The 18,812-nt window shown below is 40.9% G+C and overlaps 1 protein-coding gene across 4 annotated transcripts in view; it reads left to right on the top strand.

Annotated features, from left to right (window-relative positions):
• METTL8 (methyltransferase 8, tRNA N3-cytidine) overlaps positions 1 to 18,191 on the top strand; it is a 109,474-nt gene extending 91,283 nt beyond the window's left edge. For all 4 annotated transcript variants that reach the window (XM_058664635.1, XM_058664633.1, XM_004577311.3 and 1 more), the window contains 6 exons: positions 1,984 to 2,033; positions 7,329 to 7,392; positions 9,828 to 9,967; positions 16,309 to 16,415; positions 16,548 to 16,613; positions 17,373 to 18,191. In XM_058664635.1, coding sequence (XP_058520618.1) covers positions 1,984 to 2,033; positions 7,329 to 7,392; positions 9,828 to 9,967; positions 16,309 to 16,415; positions 16,548 to 16,613; positions 17,373 to 17,527 — 582 coding nt within the window. In that variant the 3' untranslated portion in view covers positions 17,528 to 18,191. The remainder of the gene's footprint in view (positions 1 to 1,983; positions 2,034 to 7,328; positions 7,393 to 9,827; positions 9,968 to 16,308; positions 16,416 to 16,547; positions 16,614 to 17,372) is intronic.
• The last annotated feature ends 621 nt before the right edge of the window (positions 18,192 to 18,812 follow it).

Below are 18,812 nucleotides of genomic sequence, written 5' to 3'. Positions count from 1 at the left end.
TTACTCTCTCTCTAGTTAAACCTTTTTAGGGAAAATGAAAATGTGAAAAAAATAATTTTCTATAATCTATCATGGAAATTGCTTTTCTATTTTGAAACCAAACCCTGCCTTTCTTAATTATAAAGGTAACACACAGGTTACTTCAAAATGTTCACATAAACTATAGAATTAAAAGATAAGTGTATCTGGTACAAAAAGCTTTTTGAAATCTGTGCTTATAAATACTGGCAAACTATACAGATTTCCAGCTTCTTTGTTCCAAAATAGACTTATCTTTTAGTTCCATTTTCTAAACTTTTGAAGTTCTCTTTTCCATTAATTAGAAATAGTTTTCCAAAGAATAGAGAAATGAAATTAGCTACAATCCTACGAAGAATGTATTGTTAACATTTCCCTGACTCTTCTCCACTTGATTATACTGCACATGTATTTTGGGTTTTGTCTTGTGTCTGTTTAACATTATATCATGAGCAATTTTCCCTATCTTTAAAAGTTCTGTATAAACATTTTCAAGCCTACAAAATATTTTCCTGTATGGAGTCCTATAATTTGACTTGCTTGTTTTCATACTATTGGCCACTTAAATTATTTTCAGGTTTTCTGCAGTAAACATCTTTTGGTATAAACTTACTTTGTTTTATGATCTTAGGTTAGATTTACTAGTTCATTTATAAGTTTTATTAGTATTATACTAATGCATACTAATATTAACTCCATGACAATGTATCTATTTCATCACACTCTCATTGACTGGAATATTCTAATTTCAGAGGTTTCTATTACACAAAAATTGTCCTTGTCTTAATTTGCATTTCTTTGATTGCTAAATGGGTTTCTTCATTCTTTAAGTGTTTAGAAGCCATGCGTGTTGCCTTTGTGTTCCGTCTGTTTGTTTCTTTTGCTTTTTTACCTTTTTTTAAAAAAATATTTTATTTGTTTGAAAGGCACAGTTACAGAGAGAGAAAGGGAGAATCAGAAAGAAATCTATCAGCTAATTCACTCCTCAAATGGCTGCAATGGCCAAGGCTAGACCAGTCCAAAGCCAGGAGCTTTGACTTCGGGTCTCCCATCTGGCTCAAGGGCTCAAGCATTTAGGTCATTCTCTGCAGCTTTCCTGGGAGCTGGATCAGAAGTGAATCAGAACCCAGCATAATGGTTCAGTGACTAAATCTTCACCAAGCATGTGCTGGGATCCCATATGGGCACTAGTTTGTGTCCCAGCTGCTCTACTTTCCATCCAGCTCCCTGCCTGTAGCCTAGGAAAGCAGTAAGGGGGTTGCCTAGAGTCTTGGGACCCTGTATCCACATGGGAGATCGCGAGGAGGACCTTGGTTCCTGGCTTACATTTGGCTTAGTTTTGGCCATTACAGCTACTTGGGGAGTGAACCAATGGATGGAGGATATTTGTATCTCTTCTTCATTCTGTGATCTATCTTTCCAATGAAAATAAAATAAATGTTGAAAAGAAAAGAAAAGAAAAGAAAAGAAGGGGAGGGGAGGGAGGGGAGGGAGGGGAGGGGAGGGGAGGGGAGGGGAGGGGAGGGAAGGGAAGGGGAGGGAAGGGAAGGGAAGGGAAGGGAAGGGAAGGGAAGGGAAGGGAAGGGAAGGGAAGGGAAGGGAGTGAATCAGCCAGGACTTGCACCAGCACCCATACAGGATGTCAGAGGTTTAGTTAGCTACACCGTACTGCTGGACCCTATCTGGTTTTATTTCATGAGCCCTTCCGTGTTGTTCACACTGTGTTGGTTGCCCTTTACTTTGGTATATTTGAGGTTTTGAGCATGTGTAAAAAGTGTAAATACTTCCATGGTTAAATTTTTAAGTGTTATACTTGTGGTTTGTCTTACTGCTTTTGAGTTTAGAAACCTCTACCATACCCAAGGATCCAATAAATTTGTTCCTGTTTTTAAAATAGGAAATTTGACATTGGTGATGAAAATTTAACCTTGTTTTCATGACATTTGTTTATTCTTTTGATTTTAGGTTGGCTGTGGTGCTGGAAATAGTGTGTTCCCAATTCTGGACACCTTACGGTAAGCTTTTGGCATTTCCTCCTATAGAATTTTACATATTTCAGTAATGTTGGGTGCCGGAGTCCAACTCCAGCTGAGTTCGGAACTGGAGAAGGGTGCGTGGATGAGGCACAAAGAGAGAGACGAAATGGACCACTACAATTCCATGATCATTGTGGACAATGTGAGAAAGCTGTCTGCTTTATTTATATAGAATCAGTCAAACTCTTTTACGTCATGGTCAAGTGGGTGTTTCCAAGGGTAATTCTGCCATTTGTTTCACCTTAAAGCAGGATGTTATCCATCCTGACCCTGTAGTCAGGAAGTTCTCAACAGATGGTGCATATCAATCAGTAACACATTCCTACTACAATCCTCATTCTACAACTTAATCAAGAATCAGTTAAGGGAGGAAAGGCATCACAGAAGGAAGGACCTAAAGATCAAAGAAAGAGGGAAAGAATAGATTCCCACTACACCTGGGGACAGAACACCTTTGATTAGCATATGGTCAATGGGGGAGGAGAATCCTAAACATAGGTTTCTGCTATACCCTTGATTAACATAGAATCAGGGCCCGGCGGCGTGGCCTAGCGGCTAAAGTCCTCACCTTAAACAACTCTGGGATCCCATATGGGCGCCGGTTCCAGGTTCCCGGCTTCAGATCGGCACAGCACTGGCCGCTGCGGGGAAGATCTTCCTCTCTGTCTCTCCTCCTCTCTGTATATCTGACTTTGCAATAAAAATAAAATAAAATAAATCCTTTTTTTTTTTTTAAAGAAAAGAATTAATACAGTGAATGTTAAGTAATTTCCCGGTAATATTAAGTAATTCCTTAATATCCTCTAATGACCAGTTAAAGATAGTCAGCCATGGGAGCTGCTGATGAATTTACAGTTCTGAATGATCTTTCCCTTTCTGTATATATTACCTTTTTTTTTTTTTTTTTCCTTTTCCCATTTCTAGGTTGAAATAGTTTCTTCATCTCTGATAGCCTGGTTTCTTTACCCCAGTGATCTCTGAGTTTCTAATACACATCAATACACGGCACTGGCAGCTGATTATGTGTCACTTTATGACTGATCTCTAGATCTTATTTAGCATGTCATTTCTTCCTGCCTTGTTTCTCCAAGCCACTTTTATATTCCTTTAGAGCGTACTTCATCTTAATTTGATTTTCCAGGTTGCCTACCTGTGCAATAGAGATTGTTAGGACTCAGTACATATTGACTGAGTAATGTCTCCAATCCCCCATTCATTAGTTGTATTTCTCCCTCCTTACTTCTCCCTCCAACTAATCATTGGAAGCTCTTGGCTCATCACTCCCTGGCTGTTTCCTTTTTAATATGTCTTTCTTTGCCTCCAGTTCATGTTTTAGAAACCATCATACAAGACCTGAGATACTTAATTTATCTTTCAAAGATACCAGTGATTAGCCTTCCAAAGTAAGGCTTAGACTTTTTTTTCCTCACCTCAGAAATTGTTTTATTACTTTTGGAGAGTAAAGGATTAATGTTTCACATTTTCAGAATATTTTACCATAATTAGAGCTTTGGAGTTGAGAGGTTGTATCATTCTGCAAGGACCATTTAATGCTTAAACCCCCTGCCGGGAGAATGCTTGGTGTTGAGGTGGTGGTAGTGGTATTTGCACCTGTTGGCCGGGAGAAGAGCCAAGTAGTCAGCTGATTTTACAAAAAGACTTTTGGTCATAAGACTCCAGCTTGGGGTGCTGATGCAGTGGGAATTCAGCCTCAGAGGTCATGCAGCCACTCTGGTAGGACACATGGCAAAGGGCACCTGCTTTTGTTCTGTTGTGGGTATTCAGTAACGACTGCCCCAGAGTGACTGCATACTTTTCATTATGAGCTACATATACCAGTGTCCCAAAAAGCACTTTGAGTACATAGGACTTTCTTCTAAGTTCACAGATGGCAGAGACAGATTTCCTTTAATAATAATAGTAATCATAATGATAATAGGAACAGAAGTTGTAATAGTGACCTACATTAATGGGATGCTTATTCTGAGGTACCTTCCCAGGAGCTTTAACTGTATGAACTCATTCAGGCCTTAAAGCCACCTTGGATATTATATTCATCTCTGACTTAAAGACAAGGAAACAGTTACCGAAATTACCTAACCGTTCTCAAGGTCACAGAACTCAGTGGGAGAGCCAAGAATCAAACCATGAATAGTCTGACCCAAGGACTGTCATCCTTGGCCATTACACCTCGTAGTGCAATTACGCATCTAAGAGTCAGCCAAATATTTCAGTGACGTGTGACCACCCAGCAAATTACATGGGTTTCATGGGAAACAGCAGGGATATATGTGAGAAATGACCAAGACATGCGAGAAAGATAAAGAGACATGAAAGAAAAGACCAAGGAGTAAAAGTTTTGGCTTTGGTTCAGTACTGGCTAACTTCATAACCAAGGCTTATTATCATCACACTTTAACTTTTTTAGACAGAATTCAAATCCCCAGTGCCACAGAATAGCTATATTTTATATGAACATAGTGCTTATCAATGAGTAGCTGGTAAGTGTTGTTAGAACCTGGATGACATTTTGTTAGAATTGTACTTGTTTGTATTTGTTTACAAGTCCACCTTTGTTAGTCAGCTTTCATTACTTTAAAATACAGGACACTGACCCTACAAATAAACGCAGGAAGTAAGCAGGTAAACAACCCAGAAGAGGCTTTGGAAAGTGACCCACTGGCATACATTTGGCTCTGGTTGGGGGCAGACCAGGCTGAGTCAGTTCACATCATCCACTGGCAAATCCGAGCGCTGGAACTGTGTGGGGGCCTGGCCAGGTTTGGTTGCGATAAAAACAGTACAAAACACAAAATATCAAGGTGAAATGGCCTGTGCCAGTAGGGAATGCAGCACCCAACCAGCACTCCTCCCACTGGTTTAGGTGAGGGACGAGTGTGTGATGGGCAGAGCCGGGAAGAGCTGCAATACTCATTGGGTCCAATGGAGGTCGGGGCTCAGAATAGATCCAACCCAGGGATTACAACCACCAGCTGATCGGAGTGATGGACTGTGGCGGGTATTATGCTTACTAGTAGTGCATGTAGGAGCCTGGACTGGGAACACCTCAAAGTTTCTTTTAGGGATTCCCCTGAACAAAATGGAGGAATCATAACATTAACCAAGAAAAGATAGAAGATGGAGTAGATCAATCAACCACCTCAGCTATATGTTTGCAGCGAAAAACTGGACAAGGGGAAACTCTAAGATGGACTATGTCAATCAGTGGACTCTGCACCAGTCTCATCGTACCTGGATTGTTGCTGATGATATGTTGGAGCTTCTAATTGATCGAGGTGACGCTCTGCTGGCTCTGCCTTCAAACCTGAGAGGGCCTCCTTAAGAGGCCGTTGAACTTGACTGGACAAGTAGGATGCTGGACTCTGTATGGTGTGAGCTTGTAATTAGGGAATTCCAACGGAACTTGAGCTGTGGTTATGCATCAAGGTGAAGGAATTCACCATGGGGGAAGGGTTTGGGGTGAAGGGGGGAGAATCCCAGTACCTATAAAATTGTGTCATGTAATACAATGTAATTAATGAATAAATGAATAGAAAACAAAAACAAAAACAAACGAACAAAAATACATGAGGGGAACTGCTGAGGAAAGAAGGTTATTTATTCCAGTCCACAGACTAAGGTTTGGTGGCCCCATTGGTTCAGACATCTGTTAAGCCTGTTGAAGAGGGCAGAGGGATGCTCACTTGGCAAGCCGCAAGCATGTTTGGCTTATGTAACCAAACTGGGCAAACTGCCTGTGACCTAAAGACCTCCTGTTAGGACCACCTCTCAGACATCATAACTAGATCAAATCTCTAGCCATGCAGGCCAGCATTGTGGCATGCAGGTTAAGCCACTGCCTACAATGCTGACATCCCATATGGGTGTCAGTTTAAGTCCTTGCTGCTCTACTTTCTATCCAGCTCCCTGCTAATATCCCTGGGAAGACAGTGGAAGGTGGCCCAAGTAATTGAACCACCACCACCCATATGGGAAACCCAGGTGGAGTTCCCGGCTCCTATGTTTGGTCTGACCCAGCCTGGGCCATTGCAGTCATTTGAATAGTGAAACTGGTACCTGAAAGCTCACTCTCTCTCTGTGTAACTACCTTTAAAATAAATAAATAAATTCTTTTTTTTAAGTCCTCCCTTGGTCTATCAATCATTGACATTAATCTATTGATCATTAACACAAGACTTTGGAGTTTAAGCATCTTTCTTAGTTTGGGGAGCCATGTCTTAGTCAAACCATAACCCCATCTTATCTGAAATGCCTCTTGAATCAAAGGCCTACCTTTGGTCCTGCCACAGGATGTGAAGCTCTGCTTCTCATCGCTGGCATGTGAGCCCTGCCCATAAATCCTTTTACTGTTGGCCCTTTTCCTTACTTAGTGCAATGTTGTCTTACTCCTTAATAGCTTTTAATACTTAATCTACAAGGTGCCGGGCCTTTCCAAACCTCTACAGAAATGGTATAAAACCAGTCATGTCCTCCACTAGACTATGAAATCCACAAGAGCCAGAACCACACTAAGAGTTACTACTTAGTGGTATTCTAACCCTTTCTGTGATTCAGTAGTCAAATATGAGTTAATTTAGTTCCAAAGTGCATTCTTTTACTATTTAATACATTTCCATTTACTACTTTGTATTCTAGTACTTGATACATACATGAGGCTCAAAACATATTTGACAATAACTTGAGAAGAAAATCAAGAATTCATCTGTCAGTGTTTTATTCATTTTCAGAAGTTGTGTTTACATGCTGTTAAAAAAAAACCCTCTGTGTGTGTTTCTGCCCTACCAAGGTGGCAGAGCGTAGCCTGATGAGTTGTACTGAGAGGAGGAAGGGTAAAGCATCAGAGGCTTGGGAGGAGGATTGAAGGGAGTGAAAGGGGGTGGGGTTCAGCGAAGAGGAGCTGTGGGATCTACCAGTGAAGGTGAAGGATGAAGCAGTGCTGGCTGAGGGCCTAAGAGGCTTCCCATGTGGGCCTGTGATACCACATGTGGCAGATTGGCCCAAGTAACAGAGAGCCTTGGATCCAGGCTGTGGTTGGAAAATTACCTCATCATTAACCAGTACATGGAACATTCCAGGTTAGAAGCAATAGGAAGGTACCCACACACCAGTGTAGAGAACAGTATTCACAAAGAAGGAACAATGAACCAAATGTCAGCCAAAATTATATTCAAGAGACACTTATTAACAATTTCCTTTCTGTTGTAATTGGGCAGATCTGGATTCTAGACTTAATCATTTCTTCTCATGTCATAGAAACACTCCGGAGTCCTTCCTTTACTGTTGTGACTTTGCCCCTGGAGCTGTGGAGCTTGTAAAGGTATGTCTTGCTCTCACCTCACAGAGCATCCATGTGAAGGTCTTGCTTATTCACCTCTTTTCCAAAGAGGTTCTTTGGAAATCTTTCCAGATCATATGTTATCTGTGACCATTTTAAAGTGAGCCTTTATGAGTTTTAAGAATCATACCAATAGCTGATCCCTAAGACACTACCCTAAAACCATTAAAGTTGTTCTGGATTTAAGATAGATATCGAAGAATTGGTGCTCCTAGGGAGGCTAGCACCAAAGAGGGCTGACCAGGCAGAATCTGGCTTAGAAAATTAAAAGGATAGGTCTACATTTGAATAATCATGGTGCAAGCAGAACTTGTTTATTTTAAAAGAGGCCAATTCAAATTAGGCAAGATTTTCAAATGGCTAAAACACCACCACCACCACCACCTAAGGAAAAAAAAAACTTGGATGTTTCAATTGTCTCTTGTAAAAGATCTTATTCATGTTTGTGTCCCTGGAGCCATTCATACAGTCTGCACACAGGAGGGAATCATTAAAACCGTTGAAGTATTTTTGAAAAATCTGAGAAGACCAATGATAATGCAAATCAAAACGTCCTTTATTATAAGGAAAACACTTGGGGGACTTGTATTTATTGGTGAATCCCTGATTGTTAGTGTACCTTAGAATGAAGATGAAATGGAAAAGGAAAGGAAATTATACTAACAAAACTGTATGGTAGCCAGCTCTGCTTTTAGACCAGAGATGGTCTCCCCAAGAAACTGTTTAATTGATCTGAACAATAAGATGCTGGACTCTATGCATGGTACATGCTTGCAATGAAAGAAGCATGACTGGATTTGAACTGTAATACTGCAGTAAGGTGGAGTAATCCACCATCGGGGAGGTTACGAGGAGGGGTTGGGGGAACCTCAGAGCCTATGAAACAATGTCATAAAATGAAATGCAATTTTAAAACAACTGTATGGTAAAGATATAAATTAAGTAAAACTGTTTTTTGGAAAAAAATTATTTCTGTTTACAAAAGTAATACAGATTTCTTTTTCTTTTTCTTTTTATTGGAAAGGCAGATTTAAGAGAGTACAGACAGAGAGAAAGATCTTATATTTGCTGATTCAGTCTGTAAATGGCTGCAGTGGCTGGAGCAGAGCTGATCTAAAGCCAGGAGCCTCTTCCAGGTCACCCATATGGAGCAGGGCCCCAAGGCTTTGGGTCATCCTCAACTGCTTTCCCAGGCCACAAGCAGGGAGCTGGATGGGAAGTAGAGCAGCTGGGACATGAACATATGGGCAAGATGAGCGTTCAGCCACTGATCCATCACCCTGGACCCAGATTGTTTTTCTTAAAAAACTAAAAAAGTTAAGACGTAGGATAGTATTTCACCTGTAATGATACTATCTAGGGTGAATTCTTGTTAATTTTTTTGGTATATATTTTTATGATGTTGTATCTGTAGACATTTTGTATGTATTATGCTGATCCAATTTTTAAAAATAACAGCTTTATTGACATCTAGCTCACATACCATGAAGTACACCATTTCAAAGAATATAATTCAAGGAGCCCAACACCATGGCATAGTACATTAAGCCTCCAACTGAAGCATCAATATCCCATATGGGCACCAGTTTGAATCCCTGCTGCTCTATTTCCCATCTGATTCCCTGAAAATGTGCCTGGGAAACCAACAGAAGATGACCCAGGTGCTTGGGCTCCTGCTTCCTGCTCTTGGCTCCTGGCTTCTGACTGCCTCATTTCCAACCATTGCATCCATCTGGGGCGAGAACACCAAATGGAAAAATATCTCTTTCTGTCTCTCCTTTTGTTGCTGCCTTCTACATAAAAGTAAATAAACTTTAAAAAAAAAATCAGGAGCAGCTATTTGGCCTGGAAGTTCCTGGCTCTCTGCTTCAGCCTAGCTCACCTCTGGCCCTTGTGAGCATCCACACAGAAAACCAACAGATGAGCGCTCTCTCCACGTGTCTGGTGTCTCACACTGTGTGTCTACTTCTCTAACAAAGATTAAAAATTTAAGTTGGGGAAAAAATAGTTAATTCAGTGGTTTTTAGCATATATCTTCAGGGTTGTGCAACCACCACTATTATATAGCTCTGGGTATGCCATGTGTGGGATATGTGTGTTTTAAGCTAAAGGAAAAGGAGTGGGGAGAGTGTTGCCCTTCCTGTGCCTGTAGACGACACAGGCAGGCCTCCAGCAGTGCTCCGCATCCATGCTTAGAGAGGGATCATAACAGATATTGCCACATCCAACTATTAGAATTCAGTTTGGCAGGGAGAGAGTTTGAAATAAGCTGAAAGAATACTGAATTGGAAATAGACTCCATTTAAATTCACAAGGAAAGGGGCTTGGGGGGAAATGTTGACTTTTTAATATATATATATAAAAAAAGAAAATCCCCAAAGTGTGTTGACCTCTTTTTTCTTCCTTCCTCCTGACAGTCGCACTCGTCCTACAGAGCCGCCCAGTGCTGTGCTTTTGTTCACGACGTGTGTGACGAGAGCTCACCTTTCCCCTTCCCCGATGGGATCCTGGATGTCGTCCTCCTCATCTTTGTGCTCTCTGCTGTTCATCCTGACACGTGAGTGAAGACAAAGGGGCACAGCCAACATGTAAAAGCTCCTTTCTCCTTTCTCAGGAGTAGTTTTCAGACCTATCAAAGTGAAAATGACAATTCCTGAATTTATTATTTAGTGAACTACATTATGTATAATATGCAGCCTTTTAAATGCAGGGTTTTTTTTTTTTCTTTCTTCAGACTTTTAGAAAGAACCTGGTCAAACTACTTCATTAGTGAGCTTTCTGTCACTGTCAGAATGAAGTGAGTATATTCTGGCAAGACACATACCTATTAAAAGTGACAGTGCTTCAAGGAAATTACAAATTCAGAACAGCCTAATAGACTCCCAAGAGGGAAACTGTACTTGGTGATCAGAAACAAGCATCTTTGATTTAGCATCTTCCGGAATGTTCATGAAGAGGCGGACTGCAGATCTGCTTGGCTTCACACACATCTCTTGATGAGCTCTTAAACATTTGTTTGTAGCAGCAGATGTTTAGCCTCGTGGTTAACACACTGATCAGAATGCTTGTGTGTCACAGCCGAGAATCTGGGTTTGATATTCATTTCTGCTGCTGATTTCTGCCAATGCAGACCCTGGGAGGTCATGATGATGGCTCAAGTCATAGGATTCCTATCCCCCAGCATAGTGAGATCTGGATTGAGTGCCTGGCTCCTGGCTTCTGCCATGGGCCAGTTTCAACTATGGCAGGATTTGGTGGAGTCGATCAGTAGATGAAAGATCATTGTCTCTGTCTTTTTTCTCTCTTAGTCTCTATCTCTCTGTGCCTCTCAGCAAATTAATTCCGAAAGTTAAAAAAAAAGTTTTAAAAAATCCCACTATGAAAATAGATGTTATTGAGATTTTTCTCTTGATTTAATTAATTTGAAAGACAGAGTTTACACACATGTACACACACACACGGAGAGAGAGATGTTCATTTGCTGATTCCCTCTCCAAATAACTGCAGTGGCCAAAGCTGGGCCAGAGTGAAGCTAGGAGCCTTGATTTCCATCTTGCCTCTCAAAGGGGTGGGGAGGCAGGGGCCCAAAGAGTTAGGCCATTTTTCATTCCTTTCCAAGGCATGTTTGCAGGGAACTGGATCAGAAGTGGAGCAGCTGAGACTTATCCCAGAGCTCTTAGAGATGTCAGCACTACAGGCTGTGGTTTAATTTTGCTGTGTCTTAAGGACAGCATTGGGGTTACCGACGTTTGCCAGATTATCTTTGGACTTTTATGTTGTAAGTTTGGCCAAGTGCCATCATGTAAAGATTTATGATTTACATTTTTAGATTTTCACGATGTATTAAAATAACTGTCTTCCAGAGAGGACACATAAAGAGATCTGACAAACACAAGAATGATGACCTTCCTCACATGGACAGCATCAGGGCTTGTGATTTTGTAAGGTTTCATAAGCTTTCACAGAACCTGGGTAGGAGATACAGCCTTGGATCATTCACGTTTGGTGTGATGAGTGTGGATTTTTGCCACAGAAACTTAATTATCACCAGTTTTTCTCTTTGCAATTCTGAACTCACTAAGACCCTTCAATCCAAATCAATCTGAGAGAAATTTACATTTGTACCTGGCTAGCTATGTCAAGTTCCAAGAAGCTTGACTAAAAGTTATCTCTTTGAGAGGCAGAGACAGAGCGAGTGAAAGCTCCCATCAGCTGGTTCCTTCACTTCCCAAATGCTTGCGCTGGCTGGGCTGGGCTAGAGCTAAAGCCAGGAGCTGAGATTTCAATGCAGGTTTCCCATGTGGGTGGCAGGGATCCAATTACTTGAGCCATCAGTACTGTCTCAGGGAGTCTGCCCTGCTGGGCAACTTAACATAGGGGCTAGAATCATTAGTAGCATCTGGGTACTCCCATCTGGCATGTGGGTATCTTAACCACGAAGCTAAATGCCTGCTCTCTCCCAGTTTCTCTGTTTCTTTCTCCTAATCTATTTAGATGATTGGCATTGTTCAAGTACTAGAAGAAAGATGTTATCTATGTATTTTGTTTCCTTATATGAATACTAAAAGGATGGAGTAAGTGGGTGGATGGAGAGAGAACAAGATTTTCTATTTGACATTCATAACAGGAAATATTTAAATTCTAAATAAGACCACAAAAAGACTATTTGAAATTAGTTTAGATAATGTATTTTTCTCATGATTTGAACTGAATGTTAAAGAGAAAGAGAAGCAGATGTCTTGAGAAGACTGATTTATAGTACAGTATTCCACTCTATTTGTTGTAGAATAGATTCAGATGTATTGTGTTAGTGGCCAATTTTTTTTTTTTTACAAATCTGGAAGTTATTTAAAGATAGGAGTAGGTGTTGTGGCAATGCAAGTTAAACCACTGCTTGGGATGCCCACATCTGCTGTCAAAGTGCTTGGGATCAAGTATCTTACTCTGCTTGCAATCCAGTTTTCTGCAAGGGATGATGGTCTAAGTTCTTGATTGAAGCCACGCATACAAGTTTCTGGCTCCTGACTTTGACCTGGCCCAGCTCCAGCTATTGAGGGCATTGGGGGAAGTGAACCAACAGATGGTGTCTCTCGCTATCCTTCCCTCCTTTTCTGCCACTCCGCCTTTCAAATAAATGAATCTTTCAAAACAGTAATAACAAAGTAAGTGAATAGAAGAAAGGTAGCAGTGAAAAGGCAAAGCCATGTCTTCAGGGTCATATAGGACTATAGCATTCAACCCCAGAAGAGCACTAGAAAAGTAGTTCTTTTGCAGCCCAGAAAATCTTGACACAAATGAACAGGAAGCAGTTCAGCTGGGCCAACTTCAATGGGAATTGATCATAGGAGGCTATGAAAGTGAGCTAACTGTCCCTTTTCATGGCAGTAAAAGATGCTTTTTACAGACGCAAGGCTATTAGTAAAAAAAATTTTTTAATCTGTTCTTGTTCTTCTCTCCCTCTGTCCAGAGACAGGTGAGGGCAGCCGCTGACACAAGAGGGACACAGAAAGGAAAGGGGCTTTCTCCCTTATCTTGTTCATGTCCTCCCAGCCCATTCCCCACTGCCATTCTTAAGAACTGAACCTGGAGCTGAGTGACAAACCAGGGGGATGAGCAGGAGCAGCAGCCTGCCCCACCCCTCTGCCCACAGCCCTGAACAGAACAGATGAGAATAAGGGATTTGCAGAAGGAGGTGGCTACATTTCCAAGTATCTTGGTTTTTTACTTTCCTACCTTTTAGTGTCACTCTTGTTTTACTAATAATTAAAGAAAGAGATTTTGCTCCATGCAGAAAACCTTTATCCTGAACGTGTATATTTTAAGGTTTAGATATGGTTTGTATTCATTGCTAAAACCTAAGGGTATAGGCACAGTGTTAAAATAACCTATATTGAAAAAATCCTCTTCTTTTTCCCTTTCCTGTATTATGTTCCAGTTTTTAAAAAGAACTCTCTAGCTAATCTCCACCATCTCCTTCTATTGTATTTTTATCTTGTTTTCTTAGTTGCTTGCATTTTCTGTATACTTACTTCATTATAGGGCATACTATGGCTTTCACCTCACCATTCTATTGAACAGTATTTTAATTGAAAGGAATCTACAGATTATCTGATACAAACTCTTTGTTTTTAAAAACAAATCCTTGATAACTTTAAGAAGCTTGGATGTGGAGAGGGTCCTGGTGTGATGTTTTCAATGACTAAATCCTTGCTTTGCATGCCCCAGGATCCCATATGGGTACCAGTTCTTGTCCTTGCTTCTCCACTTTCCATCCAGCTCCCTGCTGTGGCTTGGGAAAGCAGTAGAAGACAGCCTAAAGCCTTGGGACCCTGATCCCATGTGGGAAACCTGGACAAAAGCTCCTGGCTCCTGGTTTTGGATGGCTCAACTCCAACTGTTGTAGCTACTTGGGGAATGAATCAGTGAATGGAAGATCTTTCTGTCTCTCCTCTCTGTAAATCTGCCTTTCAAATCTTTTTTTTTTTTTAAGATTTTTTTTTATTATTATTTGAAAGCCGGATATACAGAGAGGAGGAGAGACAGAGAGGAAGATCTTCCATCCGATGATTCACTCCCCAAGTGAGCTGCAACGGGCCGGTATGCGCCAATCCGAAGCCGGGACCAGAAACCTCTTCCAGGTCTCCCACGCAGGTGCAGGGTCCCAAAGCTTTGGGCCGTCCTCGACTGCTTTCCCAGGCCACAAGCAGGGAGCTGGATGGGAAGTGGAGCTGCCGGGATTAGAACCGGCGCCCATATGGGATCCCGGCATGTTCAAGGCGAGGACTTTAGCCGCTAGGCCACGCCGCCAGGCCCTGCCTTTCAAATCTTTAAAAAAAAAAAAAAGGCACAAATAAATAAATACATACTTGGAATCTTGAAGGAGGCCAAGGCAGCAAGGACTTAGCCCATCTCTACCCACAGCAGACATTGGTAATCAATTTTGTTTTCTGATCATTCTTCCCAGAAAGTACCCTTAGTTCTTCTCAACAGAGCTCCATAGGTGTCAGTGCCAACCATTCAGTGTTGATGCAGGATCCTAAATCTTTATCTTCCCTGGCCCCATAATCACACATAAAGCTATGAACACTTAACCAGAAACACTACATCAGGATCAGTTATAAGGCACCATGTTTGATTGGAAGCCAGGGAAATAAAATAGTGAGAGGAAGAAAGCATAGGCTTCCAGGTATTGAGCAGTGACATGCAGTGTGAATAAAATTTAAATAGGCAGAAGGAAAAGAAGAAAGAATTCTTAGAGGGAAAATTCTTTGCGGGCAAAGACTCAGACTGTTCAGAACCAAGCACACAGCCGTTTTGCTAAAGGAGCTGCGTCAGGTGGGGAAATAATGGAAAGATGTTGGAAAGACAAGTCAACAGCTGTAAGAGGGAATTCCTAAGAGCTGGACTAAGAAAAAAAAAAAAAGAGCTGGACTAAGAAATTCAAAATTGTCCTGTGAAAGTAGGTGGAATGCCAACATCCTTTAGGGAAGTATCTGGTTCAAGTCCTTGCTCCTTCTACGAATTCTAGCTCCCTGCTAATACATACCCTAGGTGGTAGCAGAGAATGGTCCAAGCAGTTGGACCCCTGCGACCCACGTAGGAGTCTGGGATTGAGTTCCAGGCTCCTGGCTTCAGCCTGATCTTGCCCCCTGGCTATTAGTTGGTATTTGGGGAGTGAGTTAGCAGATGGAATATCTCTGTCTCTCTGCCTTTCAAATAAAATAAAAATAAATTATTGATTTTTTTTTAAAAAATGCTATCATGTGGATTGAAGTCAAGAATTGTTTGAACAAGTCATGGTGTTAACAGCAGAACTTGTTGGTAATAGGCAAGAGGAATCAACTGGGAGAATCATAAAGCATGCTGGAAACCAGTCGCTATTTCCAGGTCTGAGGCTACAGGGCTGTTTGCACTGAAGGAGTACCAATAGGAAATAAGAGGGGGAGAAATATATATATAATGCATAAAGTTAAATAAATGTATCAAAGGTGTTTTATTTTTTCTTCAATTTATTTTTATTGGAAAGGCAGATTTACAGAGAGAAGGAGAAACAGAGAGAAGATCTTCCATTTGCTGGTTCACTCCCCAAATAGCCTCAATGGCTAGAGCTGAGCCAATCTGAAACCAGGAACCAGAGGCTGCTTTCTGATCTCCCACATGGGTTCAGGTTCCCAAGGCTGTAGGCCATTCTCTACTGCTTTTCCAGGCCACAAGCAGGGAGCTGGATGGGAAATAGAGTAGCCAGGACCCTAACTGGCGCCCATTTGGGACACTGAACTTGCAGGCAGAGAAGATTAGCCTGTATAACCACAGCACCAGGCCCCCAAAACATCATTTTTAAAAAGAGACTGAATTTAGTGGTCACATGTAGAATATAGTGAGAGAAAAGCAATTTCTCTTTCATGAAGTGGATGAGAATACTTTTGAGCTAAATAATGAAGTCAGAGGGAGGATGAGCTGATTTTCAGGGACAGATGGAGTCCCTGTTTAGGTTTGTACAATTTGAGATGATGCTGTTATATACGTACAATTTTAATAACGCAGGGAGAAAGCAGTGTGTTCCCTCTCAGCTTCAGAACCACCGTGGTTAGCCTCATCTGCCAGGAAACACCTGTGTCCTGCAGCTCACCTGTGTCCATGAAGCTCTGTGCAGTTGCCACTGTAGCCATTTTGGATGAGTCCTTGATAATGTGGGTCTTTGAATCTGGTCATAGAACAAGTTGATGTCCTTTTTGTTCCTGCTTCCCAAATTATTTCTGTCTTTGTTGCCCTTAACTTGTAAGGTTTAGATTTTTTTTGTTCTTTGTGAGCTTTTCTGATTTTTTTGTCTTGAAGAAAGTTAAATCTAGTACAGAGAACAAGTTTCCATAAACAAGGTATCTTCCTTTGTTTTCAAAGGATGCAAAGTGTTGTCAACCGATTGGTCAAGCTGTTGAAACCTGGGGGAATGCTGTTGTTTCGGGACTATGGAAGATATGACAAGACCCAGCTTCGTTTTAAAAAGGGTAATGAAAGATACAATTTGGGATTATTTCATTTATTTTAATGAATTCCTGTATATATTTCATGTCAGATTATTTTTGTTTTTTATTCATCTATTTTGAGGAATACTGAGTTTCTTTCTTTTTTTTTTTTAGGACACTGTTTATCTGAAAATTTCTATGTTCGAGGAGATGGTACCAGAGCATATTTCTTTACAAAAGGTATGCTAATCTACAGAAGGAAATAATAAACTGTAAAAACTTTGGTTAGTATTTGTAAGGAGAAGCTGAAAAGATGTAGGAATAAAGCTACAGTCGTTGATTAAACATTGAATGTCTTCATCCTTTAGTGCCTGTCTCTGTTCCACATAAAAGCTTGAAAATAGCCTTTGTGCCTTTTCATCTCTTCCTAGTTAAAACTGCTTGAAGGAGTCACTTATGTCATGCCCATTACCCTGTGAAGGTGCGGGCTGTTCCATTTTGGAGATACTGTTAGCCCAGATATGAAAAATATGGTTGATAGGCTGCAGCAAATGGAGGGAATTTTAGTGGATAAGTCTCCAGAAAACTACTTCTCTCTTATCAATTTCTCATTTTGAGAAAGCATATCTGACAGCACACACACAAAAAAAGTCCTACATTCTAGGATTTCCCAGAACTTGTTTGTGTACCTCTTCAATGTGACACGTTGAGTCTTGCAACCAACAGCAACCCAAATGGAGGCACCTTTCAAAACACTGAGAACAGCAAGCGCTAGTCTTGTGTCACTGTTTATGCCCTGCTGTCTCAGCCTATGTGTGCTCAGTATGTTTCTGTGAAGTAGAAGAAACTACTTGATGACATAGGTTTCCTTCACCAACGGTGCCAGACAGTCTTCCTTGGTTTAAATGAAATTCAGATAGTCCATCAGTCCATCACCGTTCTCCGCCGTCCCCCACCCAGCCACATGTCATATCTTTGATTGCCATTTTTGTCTCACAGGGGAAGTCCACAGTATGTTCTGCAAGGCCGGGTTAGATGAAAAGCAAAATCTGGTTGATCGTCGCTTACAAGTTAATAGGAAAAAACAAGTGAAAATGCACCGAGTGTGGGTTCAAGGAAAATTTCAGAAACCATTGCACTGGACTCAAAAATAGCTCTAAATTCATGTTTTCGTCCTTCCTTGTGACTCAACTATGTACCCTGTTAAGGGACAAAAACCAGAGGACTGTAATCTTCAAAGACTTCAAATGTTTCCTTTTGTTAAAGCTAATCAGTAGAAGAGGATTTGTGTTTCCTGATCTTTTATCATTGGTGAACTCTTTTGTGCATTTCAAGCACATGTTTCAAAGAGTATACCATCTTCTTTGTTTTCAACAGTTGACAGGCCCACGCTTGTTTGGGTTTATTGCATATAATTATTTGTTTATTGAATTTTATAATAATTATTAAATTACTGACAAGTCAGATAACTTTAAGAAATGATAACTTTCTGTTTTTTTAGAGGTGGAAAGCTCATCTACCTTAATTATCCATTGGACTTAGTAAACCATTTCCCAAACAGTCCCCATTTGTGCTTTATCGGGTGGCATAACCTGCGTGCCTTGTTTCCGGGGAAAGCTACAAGATCAGGGAAAGCCCAAGATCCAGGCACATTGTTTTTCTGTCATGTTGTCTGTTTAAATGCTGAGGCTGATGTCTATAATACAATTTTAGTTTCTCTTTCCTCCCTAAAAATGGGGAAGTGTGGCCCTTTGTTCACAGTACTTTGGGGCTATTATTAGATGTACAAGTTGCTATAAGCTGTTTTTTTTTTTTTAAGACAACTGACATACCCAAGCATGCAGACTCTTGCAACAGTTAAACAATTTATTCACCCCTTTGACCCAAAGAGGATACAAGCTGCAAATCACACCTTTTAAAAATGGAGTTTCTGACTCCTGAAGTGCTGAGTCATATGGGCTAACACAGTAAAGTCCCAGCCACATCTTCCTGGAGCACACATGGAATCTAGCTGTGGAGCCACAGGTGCATCGTCCAGACCTCTAAAGCCTGACCTAAAGACCGTATGAACAGATACTCAAATAGGAAACCATACTAACCAGTGGATTTTGGATTTTGTATGAGCCACAGAAAGCTGAAACAAAAGGATATAGCTTTGAAAGGACCACCATGCCATGACTCAGTCTCCTGTTTTTTTCCTTTGCGTTTGCTTAGAATTCAAGTTCCTGGAAGAATGTAATCCATTGGCTGAGGTCACGGGTTCATCTCTTGACAAACTGGGGCAGAGCAGCTTAATTGCTGCTGCCAACCAGAATTTACATAGAAAGTGGAAGAAATTTTCTTACAAGAAAATTAAGATACTATTATTTTAAATGAGGGGAAAGGTAGGTGTTTGGTGTAGCTGTTAAGACAGCACTTTTGAGATGCCTATGTCACAAA

Source organism: Ochotona princeps, chromosome 5 (assembly GCF_030435755.1).
Source record: "Ochotona princeps isolate mOchPri1 chromosome 5, mOchPri1.hap1, whole genome shotgun sequence".
NCBI classification, from domain to species: Eukaryota; Metazoa; Chordata; class Mammalia; order Lagomorpha; family Ochotonidae; genus Ochotona; species Ochotona princeps.
Note: the sequence above shows the minus strand (reverse complement) of the source record. Positions and strands in the feature narration are given on the sequence as shown.